Genomic DNA, 22,309 nt, shown 5'->3' on the forward strand with positions numbered 1-22,309 from the left:
CTTTGTAATTTTCAGCAACGAACCAAACGTACCCTATCATCTCGCCTGGGTATCCCGTAGGCTTCTTCTCCAGTCTGACCAACCACAACGAATCACAAGAAACTATCCTGTGGCGCTCCAAGTTCAACCAAAACGAACCACAAAAAACTATCGGTCAATTAAACGTCAGAATAGTGGGAAACTAAATCTGCTACAGTACTGTTTTCCATGGAAGATTTTAGATTGGCTTTACATATAATATAGAAAAATAATAGACTTGATGACACGCCCAGAACTTATTCAAAGCACCAATGTCCTGTTCATAAAACCTGATAAAAGAATGATGCGGTTGTACAAAGCTCATACCATATACTGGTCATGCAAGGCCTCAGCGCCGTAAACAATGGCTAAAAAGATTTTCCTAGGTCAAACAATTATCCACCTATGCTAGCACAACAGATGTAGAACAAAGATGGGAAAAAGAAACAAAAGGGAATAAAAGTAGAGAAATATGGAAGAAGAGAGAATGTACTAATGCTTATTATACAATGGCCTGACTACAAAAAGACTAGCCTGTAAAACTAAGAGCTGCCGTGGGATCTGAACGATGACATCGAGTGTGCTGAAACTGAGGCAGTCGGGCTGTTAACCTCCCTGTCCCCATTGGCAACTCTAGCCCTTCCGCTAATCATGCTGACAACCTCTTGAGAGACATCCATGAACCAATCGTCGCCGGGAAGGACACTGCATGAAAGTAAGCATACCAATTGAAATTTAGAAGTCTACAGCACAAGGAACAAGCAACTTCCGAGAGAAACACCTGGACGTTTTTCTTTTGTTGCAAATATTTGATATACATATTTAAAATGAACTACACAACAAAACTTCCCAAACCCACTGAAAGTTCATGCGTCTAGTCACTGGAGCAACAGCATGGTTCCTGCCTCCATAACTTATTTCTATCACTGGCTTCAACACCTATTGTATTTGAATCTTTATACTCCCTCCCAGGGACGGAGCCAGGATGTGCTTATGAGGGGGGCAAAAAATGAATATCAAATATTGGAGGGGGCAATTAAGCATAGACCCTAGTATTTTTGCAAGTTTTACTCTAAAAAAGCACTAAATTAACCTTTGAAACAAAATTATTTTTATAGATTTTTATACAAATCCACGTCACTTTATTTCCGGACGGAGTAGATCATTTGAGTAGAGGCAGCGGTAGTAACGGCACAAGCGTATCACCATATTATTTATTGTAACTAACTTTGTACCAGCTGTATTAGTGTTGTTTACTGAATTTTGACATCAGGCAAGTTTTGCTTGGCTTTCCGAAAGAAATTAGGTAGACATGACACAAATTAAATGCAGTCCTTAATTTTCAACTAGTATTTGAATAATATATTTGCATGCAACAACAGTGCAAAAGTCATGTGAATCACTTACTCCCTACAGGACATTATCTTTGAGATCATTTCAGTAGAGACATTTTGGTTACTGAATATTGATAGTAACCAAGCCAGAAAGACAGCAGACCCTGGGAAACCATGCATAGAACAATAGATGGAAAATAATCTAGACTACAAGTATAGCAGCCTACCTAAATTAAAAACACGAGGCTATGATCATCTAAGTGTTCTTTATCAGTTTATCCCGTTCTACTTTTAACAAGGGTGGATCAATTGAGTCTTAAATCACAAAATTTGAAGACAAAACACATCCGAGCATCGAGTCACAACTGCGGTACATAACTATTGATGAAGTTTGCAGGTCCATATTAGTACGTTAATACTAAAACTATAGAAGTAAAAATAGGAGTCAAGCATAGTACCTATCAGGGTTCATTCCAGTAGCAGAAAATGCACCCATTGCTCTATCAATGATATCCAATATGACTTGATGTACATGTCTAGACAAAAATCGACCTTGTCCGAAGATGATGACAAATTGCATATCCAGGTAGAACTGCAACAAGAGTAAAATTTGGAATGACAAGTACACCTAAAAATAAATAAGAAAAAGGGGTATGGAACTTACCTGCTGAAGACCAAGGGGGCCCAAAGGCTTCGGTCCCTGTTCGATCTCTTCCCAGAAGGCCTGATCCTCTGAGAGCCAAAGTACGACTGTTTCAGTGAGCCGCATCATTAGCAAAGTAGCAAATCTTTCTCTACCAACAAACATATCTGCAGCAATACCCGCCATCCTGTTCAGCTTTGCATAGAGTTCCTGCAATGAACAGCACATAAGATGCTTACATAGACCAAATTGCTTGAAACAGGCTTGCACGATGCAAAGAAAGACAAATCATGTTCAACACGTTGCTGCATAACAAACCCTACAAGCCTTCACTGATCTAGAATTAAAGGAAGTATCATCATGAAAGCTAACATTTTGATGTAAGGTCATAACGATATGGACGGGATATCGCAGTCAAGGCGCCTTATTTTTAAATATGGTTGTGTTTGGTTTTAGACTTTTAGCCTAGTTTGCCCTACCAAAAAGTTGGCTAGCCAAAACTTTGGCCAAGGTTTTGCTTGCCAATGAGTTGGCCAACACTCGCAAGAAAAATGAACCAGTGTGCCAAAGGGAGCATTGGCATGCCAAAAAATTGGTAACCATCCAAACAAGGACCAACTAAAAATTGGTGGGGCACAATTTGGCTACAATCCAAACAGACTCGTACATATTTGTTTCTTCTACTCTAGTTACTTACATTGTATGGAACATTCATTCTAGTCGTGTAGAGAACTAACCTGGACATTGCACAAAAATGACATAAAAAATCATTTCAATGTAGCACCGTACAAAAAAGTTTCAACCATGAGCACAGCGACATATAGGAAAGAGCTATAGGATTTACAAAAACAAAGCCAAGGCTCATGTATTAAAATAAACCGCTCCGGAAGGTAATATGCACTTGGGTTTAATTTCTCAAGAGGCGAGAAATACTTGTAGTTGGTAAATACCTGGAAAATTGGAGATGGCACCCACTCTGGCTCTTCAACAGTATTATCCATACTGATGTACATTTCGGCACTGAGATGTGTATCACCTTCATCTGTAAATATCAGTTCAAGAGCATGCTGCCTACAGAAACTATCTCTCAATCTGTCTACCATGCGTTGCAGTTTCCTTTTCCATTCTCGTTGTTCAGGCACACGGTTTTGTTTATCTGGCCCTCTTTTGCGCAAATCATCCATGCTGGACTGGTTTGCCGATGATAGCTTCATAGCTGCTCTAGGTAGCAGCTCCTCAGCAAGTAAAGATGCATTGGCTAATAAAGCTAACTGCTGTTCCTCAGTCTCTGCCATTCTAACAATCTTATGTCCTAAACCATCTACGTTAGCTTCATCATCCATCGACCCAGGCAATGCGCTTATGAGTAAATTGACATATAAACTGAAATTCTGTGCAATTCCATCCATTGTAGAACCACCTAGTTGCAAGCTAAGGAGTGGTGCGACATCCTCAAAGTAATCCTGAAAGTTCAAGATATTATCAAAACATATTGTGTATGATCATACAGTATAGCGGAAAGGGTAAAAATACAAGATAGTCACCGCCCTTAATAAAGTCAAGTACAATGGAAATGGTTCGTATTAGAAGATTTCCTATAGGCTGTTTAAGCATAACCCACCAATATACCACTGAAGCCGACTATAAAAAAAAAGTAAGCTCGGGCAGGCTGGCACATTAATATACTGCAGTTGATGGTTCTATGATTTTTAGTTCAATTGGGAATTGTTGGATTGACTCCTGTCGAGGAACTCTTTGTTTCGTGAATCACCTCAAGTCCTGAATGACTGTAACCCTACTGTACTAATGTAATGTATTGTAGCTAGTCTAAAAAACATGGAGAATGATTAAGAGAAAACAACTAAATCTTCCCACGTCTTCCAACTTCTAAGCCTTCATTCCCTAAATTTTAATTGGCACGAAATACCTACTTCAGTACTAGTAATGTGCTGTGGAACTGCAATAGTACCCTAAGCAAACAAAATAAAATGAATACACTTGACAGAATCTCCTGTTACATCCATAATTTAGCTATCCCGTAGGTAGTTGAGCAATGTTTTCAAGCCGATGCCTAGTCAGTGACTCAATAATCACTAACCGACTAGACTCGGCAAGTTGGCTAGGTTGTGCTGCTGTGACGACGGCACTCCGCGCCACCAGCTGTACAGAGACCTCCTTCTCGTGTGCTGCCAAGACACGCCATCACTGTAATCTCCAATTCCATGACATGCCGCTACCACCTCAGATATCCACCTCCTGACGTACCAACACCTGATCTAGTCAGTATTCAGCCTCTCCCCTCATAACATTCCCCCTCACATCCTTCTCACACGGTCTCTTCTGATCTTCTCTTTTCTATCTCCTCATCCCCTGCTCTGCTCTATTTGGAGAACTGCTAGACTAGTCTCAGGCTACTCATGATTCGTCACCTAGTCGGTTTGGTGGGGATCAACTTGACTAGGTGACCTGAAAATCATGTCATCGAGATAAGCATTTACTGAGAACTGACCAAATCCTAGTTGAAAACGACACCTTTGTGCGAACAGAAGTTCAATCATGCAAAATAATTGTTAATTGAGGTTGTAGTATTTCTTGTGTAGGAAAGAATACATAGTATCATTATGCCATATTCGGCAGGGCAAAGCTTGTCAAGATAGATAGATCACTACCATTGTTATGAAAACAACAAGCACAAAAAGATTCATTGAAGTTACACAACAAAAAATGATCAAACATTACCTGAACCATTGAATTGAAGCGATGCCCACTACTAGAGAGCTTTGGCTGAAGTGCCAAATTAGCAACAGAAGATTTAGCTAATGGGCGAATGCCGTTTGAGGGATAAGTGAGTATCCAGTTATCAGCTGCAGCTAGTGCAGCAGTACTCTCTTCAATCCTCCTCAAGTTAGCATCTAATGCTTGCTCAAGACTGGGCTTGAATTGCTTCAGGAGAACTGCTGAAACAGATAGACCACGAGCTTCCAGCAAAGAACAATGTCCAAGTGATATCTGAACACATTCCGCAGCTGCTCTCAAGCCTCCAGCAGCTGCACAAGAAGACAACACATGCCTCTTTACAAGAAGTGCAAATGACATGACCTGCTTGGCAGCCCATGTAACCAGCTCAGATGCATAACATGACTCATCACCAAAGACTTCTACAGAGTCACTGAGCGCCTGAGCTACGACCGAAAAAACTTGTTGAGCAAGCGCTGCAGTGTATGCCCCACCATATGAAGTACTTGATGGATGTATAGTTTGCATATTCAATTGAAGCCTTTGACTATGTGCATTCAGTAACAGACTGTGAGCTCGAGGGCCATCACCAAGCCTCTTGAGAGCAGAGGAGGCAGCACGCAGTTCAATGCCACGAGTAGATGACTGACAGGCAGCTTCAGCAAGCTGGTCTGCCAGCTTTTGGCGATTATCAGAGATAGCGCCTCTCAAAGCCGAAATTTCGGCTGTAGTTAAAGTCTGTGTCCGTTTAGCGTCTGCAGCAACTCGCTCCGCTTCATCTAGTGCATCGAGTGCTTCATCCACTCTTCGCTCAGCTAGCAAAACATCAAGCATGTCAGGGAAATCTGCAGACCACTTCTGTATTTCTGAAGGTTCCTGGTCTTCAATATTGGATATATCATCATCTATAGAACCTTCAGTGCCCGAAGTCAGCGAATCAATCTGAACTCCTTCAGATAGACCATGGATTAAAGCTGCCTGTGTATTCAGTAAATTTCTAATTGATAAGAGCTCCCCTTCGAGATCTGATATCTCCTTCGATGTTCTGATGTCCAGAAGATCAGTTATCAGATATTAGTGGGGACAAAGGAAAATAAGAGGGAGAACTGAGATAAATAAACTAGTTATTTCAACAGCAAAGGCACTTAATGCAAAATTATGATATCACATGCCACAAATCCGATGCTTTGCACATCACTAATTCACCATGAAAAAAATGATTATATTCCTTTATTTCTGAATTAATAACACTTGAGAGGTTACAGCTAGAAAAAAAATACTGGAACTCTTGATTGTCAGAGCATTGACTTTTCTGGTGAGGACAGAAAAAAAATTACAGGAAAGTTAGTACCCTACAGAATTTATGTTGCAGACACAAACTATAAGATGAAAAAACATGTTAGGAGTGACTGACTGACTATATTGTGTGTGATTCTTTGTTATATGCTTATCAAACAATTTTCCAACCATCCACTCAGCTAACAAGTGGGAAATAGGTATAAGTATGAAAACATGGAAGAGAAAAGTTCATTTACTTTTGTAGCTAACTGGTGCTTGTATCAAAACCATCTCCAAAAAGTTTAATTAAATTGTCAGAAAAAGTATAATATAAAAAAGTAAAATGAAATAGGCAAATGTTAAGCAAGTTTTATCAGTGTAATGGACTAATGGGTACGAATGGTGCAGGGTTGATTAGAAGGACCAAAAGTCACATTTGGTTGTTCCTGTGGTTCTAATGCAGCACTTATCAGAGTGGAGAAAAATATCAGCAGCAATAATTAAAAGACATAACTTTTGTGATGTCTCTTCATGTTTAGTTGTTCTTGTAAGCCTTATGCAAACGTTAACAAGAATGAAAAATAAATAAACACTGGAAGCGATAAATAAATGATACCATCCTGTGATGTTTCGTCATGATTAGGGAGGTTGATTTCTATCACGATAGTAACAATGGATAAAATTATCAAACATGATTACACGCTTAGGGCAGCTGCCAGACCTGATGAATGCAGCATAATTTGCATACACGCTTCTCCGCATTTCTTCAGCTGAAGCCTTCTTTAGGTCTTGCAGATAAGAACATAAATGTCTTATTTCCTGTCATGAAGTTGATTTTGTCAGGTTATTTCTGTGCACTTTTAATACAGTACTCATAGCTCAAATGTAGTTTCAGTTTGGTAAAATAATGTTAAAGAATGTCAAGCCTAGAGAATATACGGATTGGATGTGCACAACTGCAAGACCACAAGTATAAATGCACAAAAGCATGTGATAGTGCCAGCGTAAAGCAAGTAGAAACACCAATGCCAACTACATACTTTAATTAAGCCAGGTATGAGCTAACATTTCATAAGAATCTGTACTGCAGAAGAATTGCGCACCAATAGCCCCTTTAAAGAGAGTAAAATCAGAAGACACGGGAAACAAACAACCGAAGACTAGCAAAATATCCTCTTGAAAATTGCTTCTGCAGACTATGAAGCAAAACGCAGAAGTTTCAGTAGGTAAATGAGAATAGCTTAGTCATGAACAGTTAGATACAGTGAGTCTTTAACTAGGTAAGGATGCAAAACACTATGGGGAAACAAAAAAGGAATGTGCGAGCATCCTACCATATAATTGAATGCTAGAAATTTAGATAATCCAATGGAGTGTTTGTAGCTACGTTAACCTGGTGCTAAAAACAGAAGCAATGGCTGCATTACAATTTACAATGCATTAACCAGACTGGCGGTATGTTCAAACTTGAACTCAAAACATTTCCAAATCAATCTGTTCAAGAGTGCACACGAAGTTGCAAAATTATTTCCAGTTGTTTGGAGCAGGCCCGATTTTCAGTTTCGACGTATAATGCAGCAAAATAACCATTCTTTTTGCCAACAATGCATAAAGTTTCATCCTCCAGCGGAAGTAAAGCATCGTCAGATATAACTGCAACTCATTTAGTCATGCATTGCAACCACAACATGGTCACAGACTCATATCACCATAGTCGGAATTTATCTGACTCCAACATCACTATTCTACCCATTAACCGAAATCTCTACATATGTTCACAATTCAATAGAGGGAAGACAATCAGAAATCGATACCGGTAACACAATAGACCTAAATGCAAGTAGTAATCGAGCCCTGCAATGGCGTCCCTCGTCCTCTAATACGAAGCACGATCACGGACTGCTCCCGGAAACACCACGCGCGAACTCCCCACCGCCCACAAATCCCACCGGTCGCGATCCAGACTCGGCAAACACAAACGGAGACGGATCGAGCGCGCGCCAATCCCCGGGCGGATCAGAGAGAGCTGGCTCACCTTCTCGTTCATGGTCTGGCACTTGGACTGCACGTAGGCGTCGGGATCGAAGTTGTCGGTCTTGAAGATCTTGAGCTTGTCGGCAAGCTGCACGCCGCCGTCGCCTCCACCCCCGCCGCCGCCTCCTCCGCCCCCGCCCAGCCCCATCGCCGCCCCGCCCACCGGGAACACCCCGGAGTGGCCGGCCGGCCGCGACCGGGACGACTTGGCCGACGCCATCCGAGATCCAGAAGGCCTCCTACAGCGGGGCAATGGCGGATTTGGCCTCCGAGATCGCCGCCGTCCTTGCTGTCGTCGTTGCGGGTGGGGTAGTTGCTCCTCGTCAATCGAAGGAGCCAATGAACGAACGAATGATTCGAGGGCGGCTTTGGTTTTGGTTTCGTTGGGAGCTTTTATTTTCTTTTTCTGTTTTGATCTAATGATTTGGGTTAGGAAGTTGGGATTAGGCGTGCACCTAAAGTTTACAAGTTTCCGCCAGGCCTAGGAAACGGGCCGCGGGGCTTGTCTTGGTCGTGAGCTGTACCGGAGCAGCTTGCAGCTTTATTATTACTCCGTAGGTGCACTATATTTATTTCCATTTCGTACGATTGTACGTGTATATATACAGGTGTTGCTTATTAAAAGAGGTTAATGACACGTTTCCAAATAAATTCTTTTCATCCCGAAATAAATGACCACAAATCCACGTCACTTATTTTGTGACAGAGGGATTATTTAATATGGAAATTTACATGGTGGTCTCGAGTTAGCATGAAACTTCCTAACAATGAGAAAAATACAGATGGAGCGTTTAGGCCTGGTAAATGGTTTGGTATTAAACGGTTTTAATGGTTTGGGTTCTTAAATGGGTTTTGTTTGGGCGGGTGGAAGTGGGTTGTGTTCACAAACGGTTTGGTCTGGTGCGGTTCTTAGGTGAACGTGGTTTGCTTCGGTTTGGTCTGGGGGCAAATGGTCAGATCTCAATCCATCAGTTCCAATGGGTTCAATCCATCGATTCTGGACGGGTTCGTTTGTTCTCTACTCTGACACCCAAATCCCAATCTCCGCTGACGCTGTCAAAATCGCGTCGCCACAGTCGTTGGCCGGCCCAGTCCCCTCTCCCCCTCGCCCTCCCTTGCCGTATCCCCATGGTGAGACAAGGAGTGTAACATCCCAAATTTTCAAAATCTTTCATAATGCATTGCATTACATGAGCATCATGTCACTTCTGCATTTCACCACATTCAAAACCATGAACTTAAACTCACAAAAAATCCAATAACAAAGTTCCTTTTCATTTGAATCTTGCTTTTACATTTCTTTTGCCAATTGGATTTTGACCCATGAGGGGGATGTCAATAAAGGTGGTTTAACGCATGGATAATGCTACCCCATATTTTGGTAATTGTTTTGGATTTTAAACACTACAAATTTTATTAGTTATAAAGTTTTAAAGGCAATTTTATAGGCAAAAGTATTTTCTATATATTTTATTATGAGGGAATTCTTGTCCCAGAAGTTGAATCATATGAAGAAATGATTTTACAAATTTTGTTGCATTTTATTTGACTCGATTTGGAGCTTTGAATCAAAAGCTTAGTTCAAAACCAGAAAATGAAAAAATGGAAAAAAGAAAAGAAAAATAAAAGAGAACCGGACCGACCCTTACTGGGCCGGCCCACTTACCGAGCAGTGGGCGCAGCCCAGCTTCACGCGCACCGAGCCGCAGTCGCTGCCAGGCGGGCCCCGCCTGTCAGCATCGTCCTCCACCTTCAACGGCCGAGTCGGAATTCACGCACAGGCAACGTTCCACTCCGAGCACGATCACCACCGCGTCTCTCTCGCCCACGACCCCCATCTCCGCAACCGACCGCGTCCTTTTAAAGCCCTTCACCCCCGCAGTCCAGTCCCTCTCCTCTCTAGCTCAATTTCGCCACCAGGTTGCCCAAATTTCTCACAGGAGAAGCTTCGGACACCGCCGTCTTTTTTGGTCGCCGTCGACTAGCCGGTGAACTCTAGCCGCCGCTATTTGGTGCTTCTTTCTCCTCTCTTCTTTGCGCAGCTCATGACGTGCTCCTTTTCTTTCGTTGTGCCCTGTAGCGCCAAGACCGCCGACGACCGAAGCTCGCCGTCGCTGCTGCCGGGAACCCGAGCTCCACCGCTCGTCTCCGGCCACCCCGAGGAAGAGCCCGACCGCCTCGACTCGCCGCCCCTTCCCCGCTGTTTCCCGAGCTCCGAGGATCGCCGGAACACCCACGCCGCCGGAACCCTAGCGCCGCCGCCGAAGGTAAGGCCGACGCCTCCCATCCGTCCAATCTTTTTTCTACGGCCGAGATTAGACCACTTAAACGAAAGGGTACCTTTAGATCTGAGCCGTCCATTTTAAGTGAATCCGACGGCTGCCTTTTATTTCTTTCCCGAACCGGTATCAACCAATCAGGAGCTTCCACGTGTCATCTTTTAATTAAAAGATTTTTCCCGGCCGAATTAAAATGGAAATCTTGCAGAAACACCCCTAATTATTCAAATGATCATAACTTTTAAACCATATGGCCAAAATTGATATTCTGCACCTTTATGGAATCCTCATGGCATGTAGAATCTTTTGGCACTGTTTAATTTTGAATTTGAATAACTTTAACAGAACCAAATTACAGAATGGTTAACTATGGTTTATAATTCATATGAAATGTTTTAAAACCATTTTGAACTTGTTATCATTTCGAAAAATGTCTAAAGTATACTCCCTGTCCAATGGATCAGAGGAAGAATTATTTTGTAAGATAATCTTGCAGTACCAAACTATCTTGCTCCATGCTTTCTAAAAACTCATTAAGCAATTATTAAACCTTACTTTTGGATCATGCACAATAAGTAGCTCTATAATATTTTATGATCTTTCCAATCCTTTGAAAAGTTCTTTAAAACAGAAACTAAAGTTGTTATTACTAAAACCAAGCTAGGTATGCATCATCGTAGCTGTTGCATCACGGCATATTCTTTGTATCGAATCGCATATTTATGTGTATGTGTACTTGTTTGTTTTAGATTGTTTGGAGTGTGAACCTTGTTGTTGCGAAGAGTGTGAAAACTACCACAACTTTGAACAAGGCAAGTCACTTTGATCATTTCCCTAATATGTTTACTATGCACTAGATGTTTTATTAGTTGCATTAGGAATATTATTTGTATCTCTATGCTTGCTATAAATCCCAGGTAGTGTAGTTTATATCCGTGCCATCACCTTACCACCAATTTGCCAGCATCTGTAGTTGAGTGCTATGATATGATAGTATCGTGGGGGAATTTACTACATCATGATAATATTATGGTTATGGAGAAAAGCTGTGTTTTACTTAGTGTATGGCAAAACAACTTAATTTTAATGAACCATCCTGGGTGGGCGGCTTTGAGATTTTGGATGTTATGCGACGTCAGGTCTATGTCTATGGGTCCATTTCTATGAGTCATCTCTCCATGTCTATGGGAGCGCCTGTGTCGCAAAATGTGGAATGCCACCCGGGGTAACCAGAGACTGGACTAGTTTCCTATTTAATAGCTTCCCGTACAACCACATGGTAATATGAGATCTGCCAAGATTGAGTAAGCTGTTTGAACCTGGGCCCGAGGAGCGTGATGATGTAGCCGTGCAGGTGGGAGCGGGTCCCTCGGTATGGGTCTAGGGGATTACTTCTGAAAGTCTTGTAATCGATGCCGTTGCTACTCTACCCTAAGGACAGCAAGGGATTAACACGTCGGTTTCTTGTGGGTAAAGTGTACAACCTCTCGAGAGTGTCAAACTAAGTATTTAGCCGTGTCCCCGGTCATGGATATTTATGAGCAGCTAGATTAGGGAGTTATAAGGAAGGTCTCATTCATTCTAATTTCTTAATAAAATGAATGGTTTGAACTTGGGAAAGGAGCATTGATGAGTCTACTCAATGTCCATAGTTTAATAGGAGCATTAGTGTGTCTACCCAATGTCCAATAGTGATAAAACTATTTGGTTAAAATGATAAGACTAAACAATGAAGCTTTTACGCAAATAGCCTGAACTCCACCTCGCCATAAATATGCATGTACTTGGTAGGTGCTGTTATATCAAATTGTGATCTTGCCAATACATTGAATGTATTGACCCTACTGGCTGCATCGTTTAATGATGCAGGAAGTTCTGACGAAGAGTGAGGGTACGTTTTGGTCTTTGGGTTACGAGTCTACATTCCAACATGCTACCACCGTGGTGTTGATGTGGCTCTTGTATCTTCGTTTTCCGCTATAGAACTTTTCGTTTATTCCGAGCTAACTCATGTGGTTATGCGAGTTTGTAAGCACTCTTAAATTCTGGATATTGCGTTGTAATATTTTGAGACCTTTGTTCTATGATATTACATCTTGAAACTGTGTGTGCTAGAGAGTCGATTTAGGGACTAGCACTTAAGCACAGATATCGAACCCTTTTATGTGCGAGGTCGCTTCAAGGAGGTGGGGCGTTGCGGAGTCGCTGGAGCCAGGGATCAACGCCGCAGGCAGTGGGGTGAATCGTCAGAGCAGGGCGTCACCGCCGACAGGAGCTTGGGCGAGGCTGCGGCGTTGCCCGACGCCGTCATGCGTGAGCTTCCTCCTTGGGTTCCCTTCGTCTTCACGTGGCAGGTGACGATTCCTTATCCCGAAACAACAAAAAGGAAAACCTCAACAAAAAGGAGAGCCTCCTCTGATGAACCTCCTCCGAAGAGACTTGCAGTTGCAGCAGATGATTCACAGTGTGAATTTTGATCTCATTGTATGTCTGAAAACTTTAATTACTGTATATTCTAGATTGCTGAACTACTAGTGCATTGGTTCCTTCCACTTATCATGTTTGATTTGTGTACTCCTATGTTCATGGTATGGATTTGTTGCGACACTGCTGCATGTTTCTTCTTCACTATCTCAGTGTTGTCAGTCCAGATTCATGCGAATTCAGTGAAGTAAAATACATCAGTCCTCAGTCCAGTAGGGACCTTAATGTGTGCTTTGTAACAGTCCATATTCTTTCAGTGTGTGTCTATTCTGTTATGCTATAGTCCTTCTCTGTTCTAGACTCTGTCCTGTTTATTAATGAACATGCAAAGTTTCTGAAGAAAATCGCAAATTGCAACTGAGAAAGAGAAAATAATGGCAGCTGGGATATATTACTGTCTGCTGATCTTTTTATTTGTTATATAGTGCTGGTAATAAGCATAGATTTTTACACTGCCTTCCTTGCCAGTTGAACTCGATCAAACATCCACGCGGTCGCCGGTGGCGCAACAGCATGGGGGATGCAAGAGAAGATCCCCGTTGGCCGGCTATATGCACAGCCATATCTGCTGGAATCCGTGCGTGCATAGATAGGTATCTCAGATCATGGTTTGAAACCATTTGAGAAAAATGGGTTTGAGGGAATGGTTTGGACTGGTTTGGTTTGAGGTGTTAGTTTGGGCTGCTCCGGTTTCTCACAAGTTAATCATGAATTGGTTTGTTAGGGTCTGCGCTGTATCCGGCTGTGGTTTGGCTTGGATATGGTCTGGTCCTAAACCTTTACGAGGCCGCGTTTGGGAAATGGCATGGTCTTCTAAATCAAACAACCCATGAATAAAGTTACTTCAGAACAAAGAAACCCTTCAATTGTCCCATAAATAAATATATTTTCGCATGTATTGCTTAGATTTTAACGCGTCAAGTTCTCCTTTTCTATGCGTGTCCAGTGACAAGTCCTTTTTCCGATGCATTGACAAGTCTGGAGAACTGATATGATCTTGTATCGGGGTTACATCATCAAGGAGACCTTCTGCTATGCTACGCTTGGTTATCATCGGTAATTTTCATGACCAGTTTTTTTTACATGCAGACGGTTATTTGGTTCTCTCCGTCGCCGCGTTTTTTTTTTCCTTTTTTCACACCAGAACATTCCGCCCGTCGTCGTGTCCTAGATTGGACTTCTCAGCCAAACAGCGATCTGGGACAAGTTATAGCGGCGCTCTAAAAGAGAAGGCCTAAGGCCTGAGCCTGTATGCGGGAGGGAGATGTACTCCCTCCGTCCCATATTCACGTATACGGACACTTTTAAAATATATATATATATATATATATATATATATTTGGCAAATTTAAGTCACTTAATGTCAAATATGTATGTATCTCTATTTTAAAAATGTCCATATACGTGTAATAGAAGTCACTTATGTGACGGATGGAGTATATTTTTCTCTTCGGAATGCAATCCAACAGATGCATCATCGATTAAAGAACAAGATCCAAAAAACTAGTACAAAGCCAAAACGGAAGAACAACGCCAACAAGTGGCATAAGAAAAAACCACACCACCGACACTATCTAGCTTGAACCTAGAATTCAGCCGCAGCTGACGTGGATATGACCCACCGGGTCCTCATCTGGTATCCGCGCTGTGGCCCAGCATGAAGCCCACTCGAAGGCTCATCATGGTCCATGAAGCCCTAGTACCTAGAATTGCGGCTCAAGATAAGGAAGACAATCTAGAGTTTTCTTATCCTGTTGTAACCAATCCAGATTCTACGTCCGAGACCTAAGTTCCTACATATAGAGGACCAGGAGGAGGCGCTAAGGAGGACAAGCAATATCATACGCACTCGCCAGATCCGATCTGTGCACCATAACCTCATCGGCAACTCTGTAATCCGCCATCAATACAAACACCTAAAGCAGGAGGAGTTGGGGTATTACCTCCCGGAGGGCCTTGAACCTGGCCACCTGGGTAAATCTGTGTCCCCTCTCCTTTTTAGGCAACGAGATCACCGGTACACACTCGTGCTCTCATAAAACACAAGCCATAAACTTGGGCATTGCGGAGGTCGAACCTCGTCAGTAGCCACCACAGAAACCCTGCACAACATTAAGCCAAGAAGACGAAGATGCCGGACACAGGACCTCAACAACCGCTTCACGACGGCCGCCAAGCCTCTCGAAGAATGATCGCAACATCAGGACCACCCCGGACTTACCCACCATCGCGCCAAGAGAGAAGAACGACAAGTGGAGCAGCAATCGGCCGGACCTGAGAAGGAGATTGTCCAAGATGCGCCGAAGAGGGGGTGCATCACGCCCAGAAGCCCAACGCCCCAGGCATGGGGCCAGCATCATCATTCGCATCAACAATGCTCACTGAAGGTCTCCAAGGCACCAAAACAATGTTCCCAAGAGAGAGAAACGACGTCGATGCGTCGCCGCTGCCGGGTCTATCAACCAGACCAAGAGTTTTGATAAGGGGTGGCTCGGTCTTCTCAGAGAGCAACGTGGATAACTTGTATGATTCTACAAATCTTCCGGCTATTCACCCGTCGCCGCATGACGAACTTGCAACCCAATGGAAATTCGCAACACCACACACTTGCGCAGTAGTCTGCCGACCACAAACGGTTTCGCAATCTTCCAATTCCCAGTGAAACGACAAATTACGCTCAAAATTTCAGTAGATAACAAACACCCTATCGAAATGAATATGGTGTATAGGATTCTAGATGAATGCTTCTCGCAATCAACAAGAGTCTCGAAAATAGCTAAAACGTGGTCTCACTCTAACCCTAGGCATACCCCCTTGTATATATAGGCGAGGGACAGCCAAACACACAAACAGACTTAGACTCAAACTAGGTTCGACTCAAACTCATACAACCAATCCGAATAGGACTTGGCATAAACAAGTACTCGCAGGTCCAGGCGCCCCTTAGACGTGTCGGGCTCGTCGTAGGTTGTCCTGGTGCGCCTCATACTCGTACTCAACTTGTGGTGGGCAGATCATTTTTGTCGTTGGCTGCCCCTTGCACACAAGTTGCTCTTCTAGCGTTTTGTATCTTCTATCTTCATTTGTGGTGTGCCTGCCTCCCTCTCCTCCCTCACGCATATCTTGATGTTGGATAACAGTACATGATGATCCTCGCAGGCGGCCTCCTCTCCTCCACGCTCCACTGTTGCCTCAACCTCAAACCTGATTACACAAAGATACAAAGACTTAGGCAGTATAAAATTCTCATCAATATAAACATTAGGTGCAGCTAGGAGTGAGTTCACCTGTTGTTCTAATAACTTGGCACGTGCTCATGTAATTGGTCCAATGCGTAGATCATTGAGTTTATCTTGAACAGCAAGATCATCATTAGGCAAAGATGACAAAGGACCAAGGATGTCCTCATCAAGTTTCCTCTGGGTACCAAAAGAGAAAGGAGCTGCAGTCAAGCCTCAATGACGCCTCCAAGAAGGTCAAAGCGCCCGCAGACATCATCATTGTCAGCGTCCGCAACAGCCACACAGAGATTTCTCCCCGTCCCATTAAACAAACTTCGGTTCCGTCCAGGAGTAGCCAACAGTATCATGCCGGCAAGCCCACTGCCGAAGGGAGGAATCCACACGGGCAATGACCACAAATTCGGACGGCACCAACCGGATCCTAACCACCAAGACCCTTGGAGATGCCGCAAAATGGATCCAAGGGCAGCCAGCCCGACCACCATGGTCGTGACCGTGACAGAGAAGAGTAGCAGCAGCCACGACCACCATGGCATCGCTTGCGACGCCCAAAACCACCTCAGAAACAGATTTTGGCACCAACTCGGTGCATCAACGACCCACGCTGCCGCTTGCAGCCTCCCGGGGCTGTCGCTTCTTTATCCACGCATCCAAAAGGCCGGAGCCGCCATCATCGCCACCGGACATCCCCGCCGCGCCCATCACTGACCAACGCATGGATTAGCCAGCGTCAGCCTCGGGAGACGATGAGGGAGAGAAATGGGGGAGGAGAGACAGGGGGCTAGCGGCGTGCAAGAGGAGGGGAAGGGGAGGGTGTGACGGCAGCTGAGAGGGTGGCGGCGGCGCCCTAGGGTTCAAACATCTAGGTCTGGTTGGGCACAACTGGATGCAGCTTATGTATCCCTACTGTTTTGAATTATGAATAAAGATCAACGGATGCACCAAAAGAGAATTGATAGCAGTCCTACCTGCCGGTGAAATTCCCGCCAGAAGAAATGAAAACCACAGTCCCCTAGAGAATTGTGTGCCGGCTAGTAGACCGGCCCACGCATAATTTTTTATTTTTCATAATCATGTGATATAGAAATATGCTTAATAAAAAGTAATCAAATATGCTTATTAGTTCTTGGACTATTCTGTCATGCATTAAAAAGTGCATACACATTATATAAATATTTATACGAAATTGTTGTGACATCACCGTATGTAAAGCTCAAATGGGCAAAGTACTTTTTAAATCATGTTTTAAGAAATTTTCAGTTATGTGTAAAGTTACTGTTAAAAACACGAGGTAATAACACCCGCAATACAAAAACTTGAAGCGCGCGAGCAATTTCATACAAGAACTTGCAAAATGGGGCCAAGTGGTCCAAAACTGGAATGGAAAATACCAAGAAAACATGGACATTTTTGCAAAATTCCATTTGCCTTGCATTGCTTGGGATGAGAAAGGAATTGTATTTTGATTGCAGGGGCTAAAATTAAAAAAATGCAAACCCCTTAAGCGGCGTGGCTAATTCGGACTAATCCGGGCACAAATCACCCGCTAAACAAATTTTGGACCACGTGACCCCATTTTTCAAGTTCTTGTATGAAATTGATCGCGCATTTCAAGTTACGTATTGCGACTGTTATTGCATAGAAAAACATTATGTAACTACGACAAACGGCGCAAACATAGTTGCATCAGCCTCTCTTTTTTGTGTCAAATAAATATACTAAAATCTCCTATAATATACTAAAATCTCCTATTTGATCCTTGAGTTAAATACACCCGCAGTCCAACTACTTGAGAGGTGCGAGCAATTTAGTCCAAATTCTTGAAAATTGGGATGGACTAGTCCCAAAAGTTGAGACGTGGAGCAAAAAAATCCAATCTACTCCGAATGGAGACGCGGTTTCATCTCGGTCGTCCATCTAGCAAGCTTGTACGTTTAGCAAAGAGGCCCCCGAGTTATACAAGAAGGTCCACCACACAAGCGCATTTACCTCCTCTTTCCTAACTGCTTCGTCTCCCTTGTCTCTTCGTCGGCGCCTCGACGATGACGGCGCGGGCGATCAGCCATCTCCTCCGCGGCTGCGAGACGCGACGATGCCGCCGGAGCCGCGCATCCCGTATGCCACGCCGGTAACCTTTGCCCAGCCGCCTACGCCCTCTGAGCTCCAGATGTTGCTACCGCTGGCGACTCCTGCGCCTTCCTCACCGCCGCCCATCACCACGCTCAACCTCATGCCTCTAACCCGCTCCGTCCCAAGATTTGACCTCAAAAACCACCAGTCAACCTGCTCGCAGTGCCCGCCCTGGCAAATTGACCCCGTCAATGGCCGGCGATAAAGCTAGGGTTCGAGCGGGTGCGGGAGGAAAGACGAATAGTGCGACTAGGGGGGGTGGGGGGAAGACGAACCGTTATGGCTTTACAAAAATTCGTGACGAATTCTAAAAAGTTCCAGGGGGTTATCAGCAAAAAAGAAACCCGAGTAAACCGCCCACGTGTCATCTCCTTATTGGTCTGGACCTCTAATGAATCCGCAAATCAACTTTTGGGACTAGTCCACCCCAATTTTCAAAATTTTGGACTAAATTGCTCCCGCCTCAGGTAGTTGGACTGCAGGTGTATTTACCTCTCGATCGGATTCGGTTTTGTCGGCCGAGCGGCTCTGAGACGAGATCTCAAACATGCATTACCAACTCACATCTCGATTTCTTTTCACACCCAATCTCAAATAATGCATTACACAACACACTCATGCTTGCGCTCATCATTTCATCAACCAAGTCGGCTACGCCACTATCAGCCCATGTACACACACAAACTGACAAACACACACACTGATGATCAGCCGCTGTCCGGCACTATCATCTCCGTTTCTCAGCGCAGGAGCAAGAAAGGCAGAGCGAGTGGGACGGCGCCGAAGAAGAGGAGAAAGGGCACCACCGCGCCTGCGCGTGCGACTCCACCAACCCCGCCCACCCCCAACCACCGGCCCATCCTCGTCGCCGCGCTCTTCTGCGCGCCCGTGCTCGGCGCACTCGGCCCACTACCTGAAGACCAAATCACATCACCCACAACGAGAAGAAGTTAAGCGAAACGTCAATCAATCATCACGGGAAAGGAATACTGCTGCGTGTCTATCTCAAGTCTTAAAACACTGTGCTTTGTTTGCATCTCTTTTCCGATGTTTACTTGGTGCTACATGGTTATAGAGCGTGATGGATGGTACAGTGGTATCTCTTCATTTTTCGGGAGCATGCTAATTTGCTATGTATGCTAATTTAATGTGATATGACAGTATATATGACACTCCTGCTTTAGCAATGTTGGGCTAGTTGTAGCGTCAAGCTCCCAAACGCTCACGGATACTTTTGGCTTTCGTCGAATTAATTGGAGGTTTGACGACATTAATCTGAATCAACTAATCACGTCAGAAGTTAAATCTGAGCTGATCGGATGGACGGCTACACGCACATTAATTCTTCGTCTGTCTTAGCACCAGGAGTTCGTGGCTAGACTGAAAGAAGATACTTTTTTTTAGAACAAGACTGAAAGAAGATACCAGTAATACTTTTCTTGTTTTGCCTTCCGATCGACCGAAAGAACGTAAGCATTGGAGTCAAGGGAAGTTAAGAGTGTGAAATTGTTGTTTCGTTGAATTCAAATGTCTGTACATGCTGAAAAGAAGCATTAGAGTGGAGCTAAAAGAGGAGGAACTCACCGGGGCTGCCCTGGGCTGCCTGCTGCTTGGCAAAATCCTCGAAGACCTGCGCGTCCTTGGAGTTGGGCGGCAGGTTCAACAGCCCTGTAAAATTGAATCCAAAACAGGAGCAAAGTACACTGGTTAACACGCAAACAAACAAAATCATCATTCCTCCCAGTAAACAACAACAATAAATCTTCGAAAAGGAGGGCAGCTACTCCCGCCTCCACACTGCCGTCTTATTAAAGTCCTCCCAAAAATAAATTAAACACGATAAATAAAACTACTAGCTCACAAACTCGATCAGCGGCTGCCACGGACGGTGTTCAAAACCGGTCATCTTAGCCAAGATACTAGTATATAAAAAACCATGTGATGTTGTCTGTTGCGAGGGTTATCGAAGCAGTCCAAGCAAAAAGTCAAGCTAGCCCGGTCATGCACAGTTTCAGCGAAAGAAAAATTGTAGAGTGTGGGTACTACTGTGGTACTAGTACGTACGGGGGCAGTCGGAGATGTTCGCGGCGGCGCTGCAAGCGGCGGGGAGGCCGAGCGCCCTGGTGACGTTGATCTTGAGGCCGAGGCCGGGGTCGTCGCGGTCCTTGACGAGCACGCACAGGCACTTGCGGCTGCTCTGCAGCACCGTCTTGAGCCCCGCGCAGCAGTCGGGCGTCGGCGCCGGCGCCTGCCCCTGCACGAACGTCAGGCACGTCGCCAGCGCCACCAGCTTGTCCGAGCACTCCGCACGGTCCGCCGCGAAGTCGGCCCCCACCCCCACCCCTGCCGCCATCGCCACGGCCACGGCCACAACCAGGGAAACCACTCTAGAACCCATCGGAACGGAATGGAATGGAAGTATTTCTGGCTAGTAAACGGAGGATGGTGCGTCGGAGTCTTGCGGGTGGATTTATATGGGGGGAGTCCAGCGGGAGCGTGCGCCGCGTGAGCGATGGTGGACCGGACCATGTGGGCGATAGGGCGTGCGGACGCGCGTCGGCGCGTGAGACGGGCGGTGAGTGGAGAGCGGCGGGCAGTCATTCGGGGTTGGTTGGGGAAGGGGGTTGGGCATTCCATGGAACGAGACGGGGCCGTAGTGACGTGTAGCAGCCGTCGACGAGCATATGTAGCCGGATGGAATGAGACGTGCCGTACGTAGTGACGTGTAGCAGTAGCCGTCGATGAGCATACTGGGCACTGTCATGCTCAGGTTGTGGGTTTGTCTCGATTGTTTAGGCAAAAGTATTAAATCTGAGTTTGACTCGTGTGTTTGTCGTTGTGAACTGAGACTAACTCAGATGCTCTAGTTTCTTGTGGTGGAGCCAACCCACCCAGTGACAATTAACGTATCCGTCAATAACGAGGCGCATACGGTGATTTTGTCAATCTCTCAAGATCTGCCAGCTCAGTCCTTCGGAGGTGCTCATAGGGATAGGGTGTACGTGTGTGCGTTCATATGGGTAAGTGTGCGCGCGTGTTGTGAGCGTATGCGGTTGTACTATGTTCCTAAAAAAAATCTGTTTCTCATCCTGACGATGCCATTAGATTAAGATCCGATGGCCAACCGCCGATTTAAAAAAAGTGACTTCTCGGCAACAAAACTAAAAATAACTTATCAGATACAATACTGAAAGTTTATTTTGTTAGATCTGGAACAAAAAAATATATCATAAAATACAATATCATTTTGAAACATCTAAAGCCATATTCCCTGGAAACAAGGCCCTGGATTGGGCCTGAGGTGCTATCTTGGGATTATGAGAGTTCCATGTTTTTTTTCAGGATCCTTACCGCACTCATACACAGTGTCATCGCAACCCATGTACGGTCAGAACAGATCTTAGCTCATGTGCTTTGACATGGAAGAAACGAGAACATCTTTTTGACCCGGCTTGAAATTCGCTCCACTTGCGTTGAACCCAAAACCCCAGGGTTCCACAAGGGCTCCTAACTACCGGGCTAGAGACCCTTCCACATAGCACTCCCTCTTGTTTATGGTGGACCTTGACTTGGAGATTGAAATGGCAGTTTTATGTGCCTCCCGGAATGTGTTAGGACTACACAGAATGGGTCCAAAATCATTAGAGTCGGCTCTAGCATGAGTCAAAGGGGCTAGATCTGTTGCCGGCAAAACCGAGAAGGTGAGGTTGGTATCACAAATATTGATGTGGTAAAGGTGTTTCTTTATGTTGCTCCTATTTTTGTTTCACATGTTCTGACCCATTTTTCAACGATTTGAAACAAATTACGAGTCATTTCATAGCATATTTGAAATATTGCAACTCTTTTTGCGTTGTGTTTAATAGTTAGGAGGACAAAAATGTTGTAGAGATCTTGCATATGTAGAAAAGTTGTTGCATGCGAGTTTCTTTGTTTCAATGATCGTAATCTCCAGATTCTAAAAAAAACATATTAATCTCTTAGGTACGAATGATTGAAGTTGTGTCAGGCCCATGGAAATTATGGATTTTTTATTGCCATCCCAAAACTTGATGAATTGAGATCTACTCCCTCCGTTCCATAATTCTTGTCGAAATATTACATGTATGTAGACACTTTTTAGGAATAAAG

At 44.4% G+C, this 22,309-nt stretch overlaps 2 protein-coding genes across 3 annotated transcripts; both read right to left on the reverse strand.

The window, feature by feature from the left end:
- Positions 1 to 260: 260 nt before the first annotated feature.
- LOC100840458 (exocyst complex component EXO84B) lies at positions 261 to 8,488 on the reverse strand. Its single transcript, XM_003557371.4, has 7 exons — positions 8,045 to 8,488; positions 6,731 to 6,828; positions 4,735 to 5,776; positions 2,946 to 3,458; positions 2,017 to 2,205; positions 1,811 to 1,944; positions 261 to 723 (listed from the first exon to the last, which is right to left on the reverse strand). The coding sequence occupies exons 1-7, from the start codon at positions 8,261 to 8,263 to the stop codon at positions 561 to 563; spliced, it is 2,358 nt and encodes a 785-aa protein (XP_003557419.1). The 5' UTR covers positions 8,264 to 8,488; the 3' UTR covers positions 261 to 560.
- Positions 8,489 to 18,719: 10,231 nt separating this feature from the next.
- Positions 18,720 to 20,784, reverse strand: LOC100844838 (protein YLS3). 2 transcript variants are annotated; one of them, XM_010229944.3, is made up of 3 exons: positions 20,243 to 20,784; positions 19,763 to 19,846; positions 18,720 to 19,087 (listed from the first exon to the last, which is right to left on the reverse strand). In XM_010229944.3, the coding sequence occupies exons 1-3, from the start codon at positions 20,574 to 20,576 to the stop codon at positions 18,906 to 18,908; spliced, it is 600 nt and encodes a 199-aa protein (XP_010228246.1). In that variant the 5' UTR covers positions 20,577 to 20,784; the 3' UTR covers positions 18,720 to 18,905. The 2 variants fall into 2 exon arrangements, with proteins under 2 accessions (XP_010228246.1, XP_003561314.1); XM_003561266.4 differs by having other exon boundaries at positions 18,720 to 19,091; positions 20,243 to 20,764.
- Positions 20,785 to 22,309: the final 1,525 nt, after the last annotated feature.

Source organism: Brachypodium distachyon, chromosome 1, assembly GCF_000005505.3.
Source record: "Brachypodium distachyon strain Bd21 chromosome 1, Brachypodium_distachyon_v3.0, whole genome shotgun sequence".
In the NCBI taxonomy this organism is placed as follows: Eukaryota; Viridiplantae; Streptophyta; class Magnoliopsida; order Poales; family Poaceae; genus Brachypodium; species Brachypodium distachyon.

Bases quoted from the DNA above. Each gene is read 5' to 3' on its own strand.
- LOC100844838 (XM_010229944.3), bottom strand. From the start codon at position 20,576: ATGGGTTCTAGAGTGGTTTCCCTGGTTGTGGCCGTGGCCGTGGCGATG. The intron at 19,847-20,242 runs GTACGTACTAGT...TCAATTTTACAG, and splicing joins GAACATCTCCGACTGCCCCC to GGCTGTTGAACCTGCCGCCC. The intron at 19,088-19,762 runs GTGAGTTCCTCC...GTCTTCAGGTAG, and splicing joins GGCAGCCCAGGGCAGCCCCG to TGGGCCGAGTGCGCCGAGCA.
- LOC100840458 (XM_003557371.4), bottom strand. From the start codon at position 8,263: ATGGCGTCGGCCAAGTCGTCCCGGTCGCGGCCGGCCGGCCACTCCGGG. The intron at 6,829-8,044 runs GTGAGCCAGCTC...ACTTCATGACAG, and splicing joins GCCAGACCATGAACGAGAAG to GAAATAAGACATTTATGTTC. The intron at 3,459-4,734 runs GTAATGTTTGAT...TTGAACTTTCAG, and splicing joins GCTTCAATTCAATGGTTCAG to GATTACTTTGAGGATGTCGC.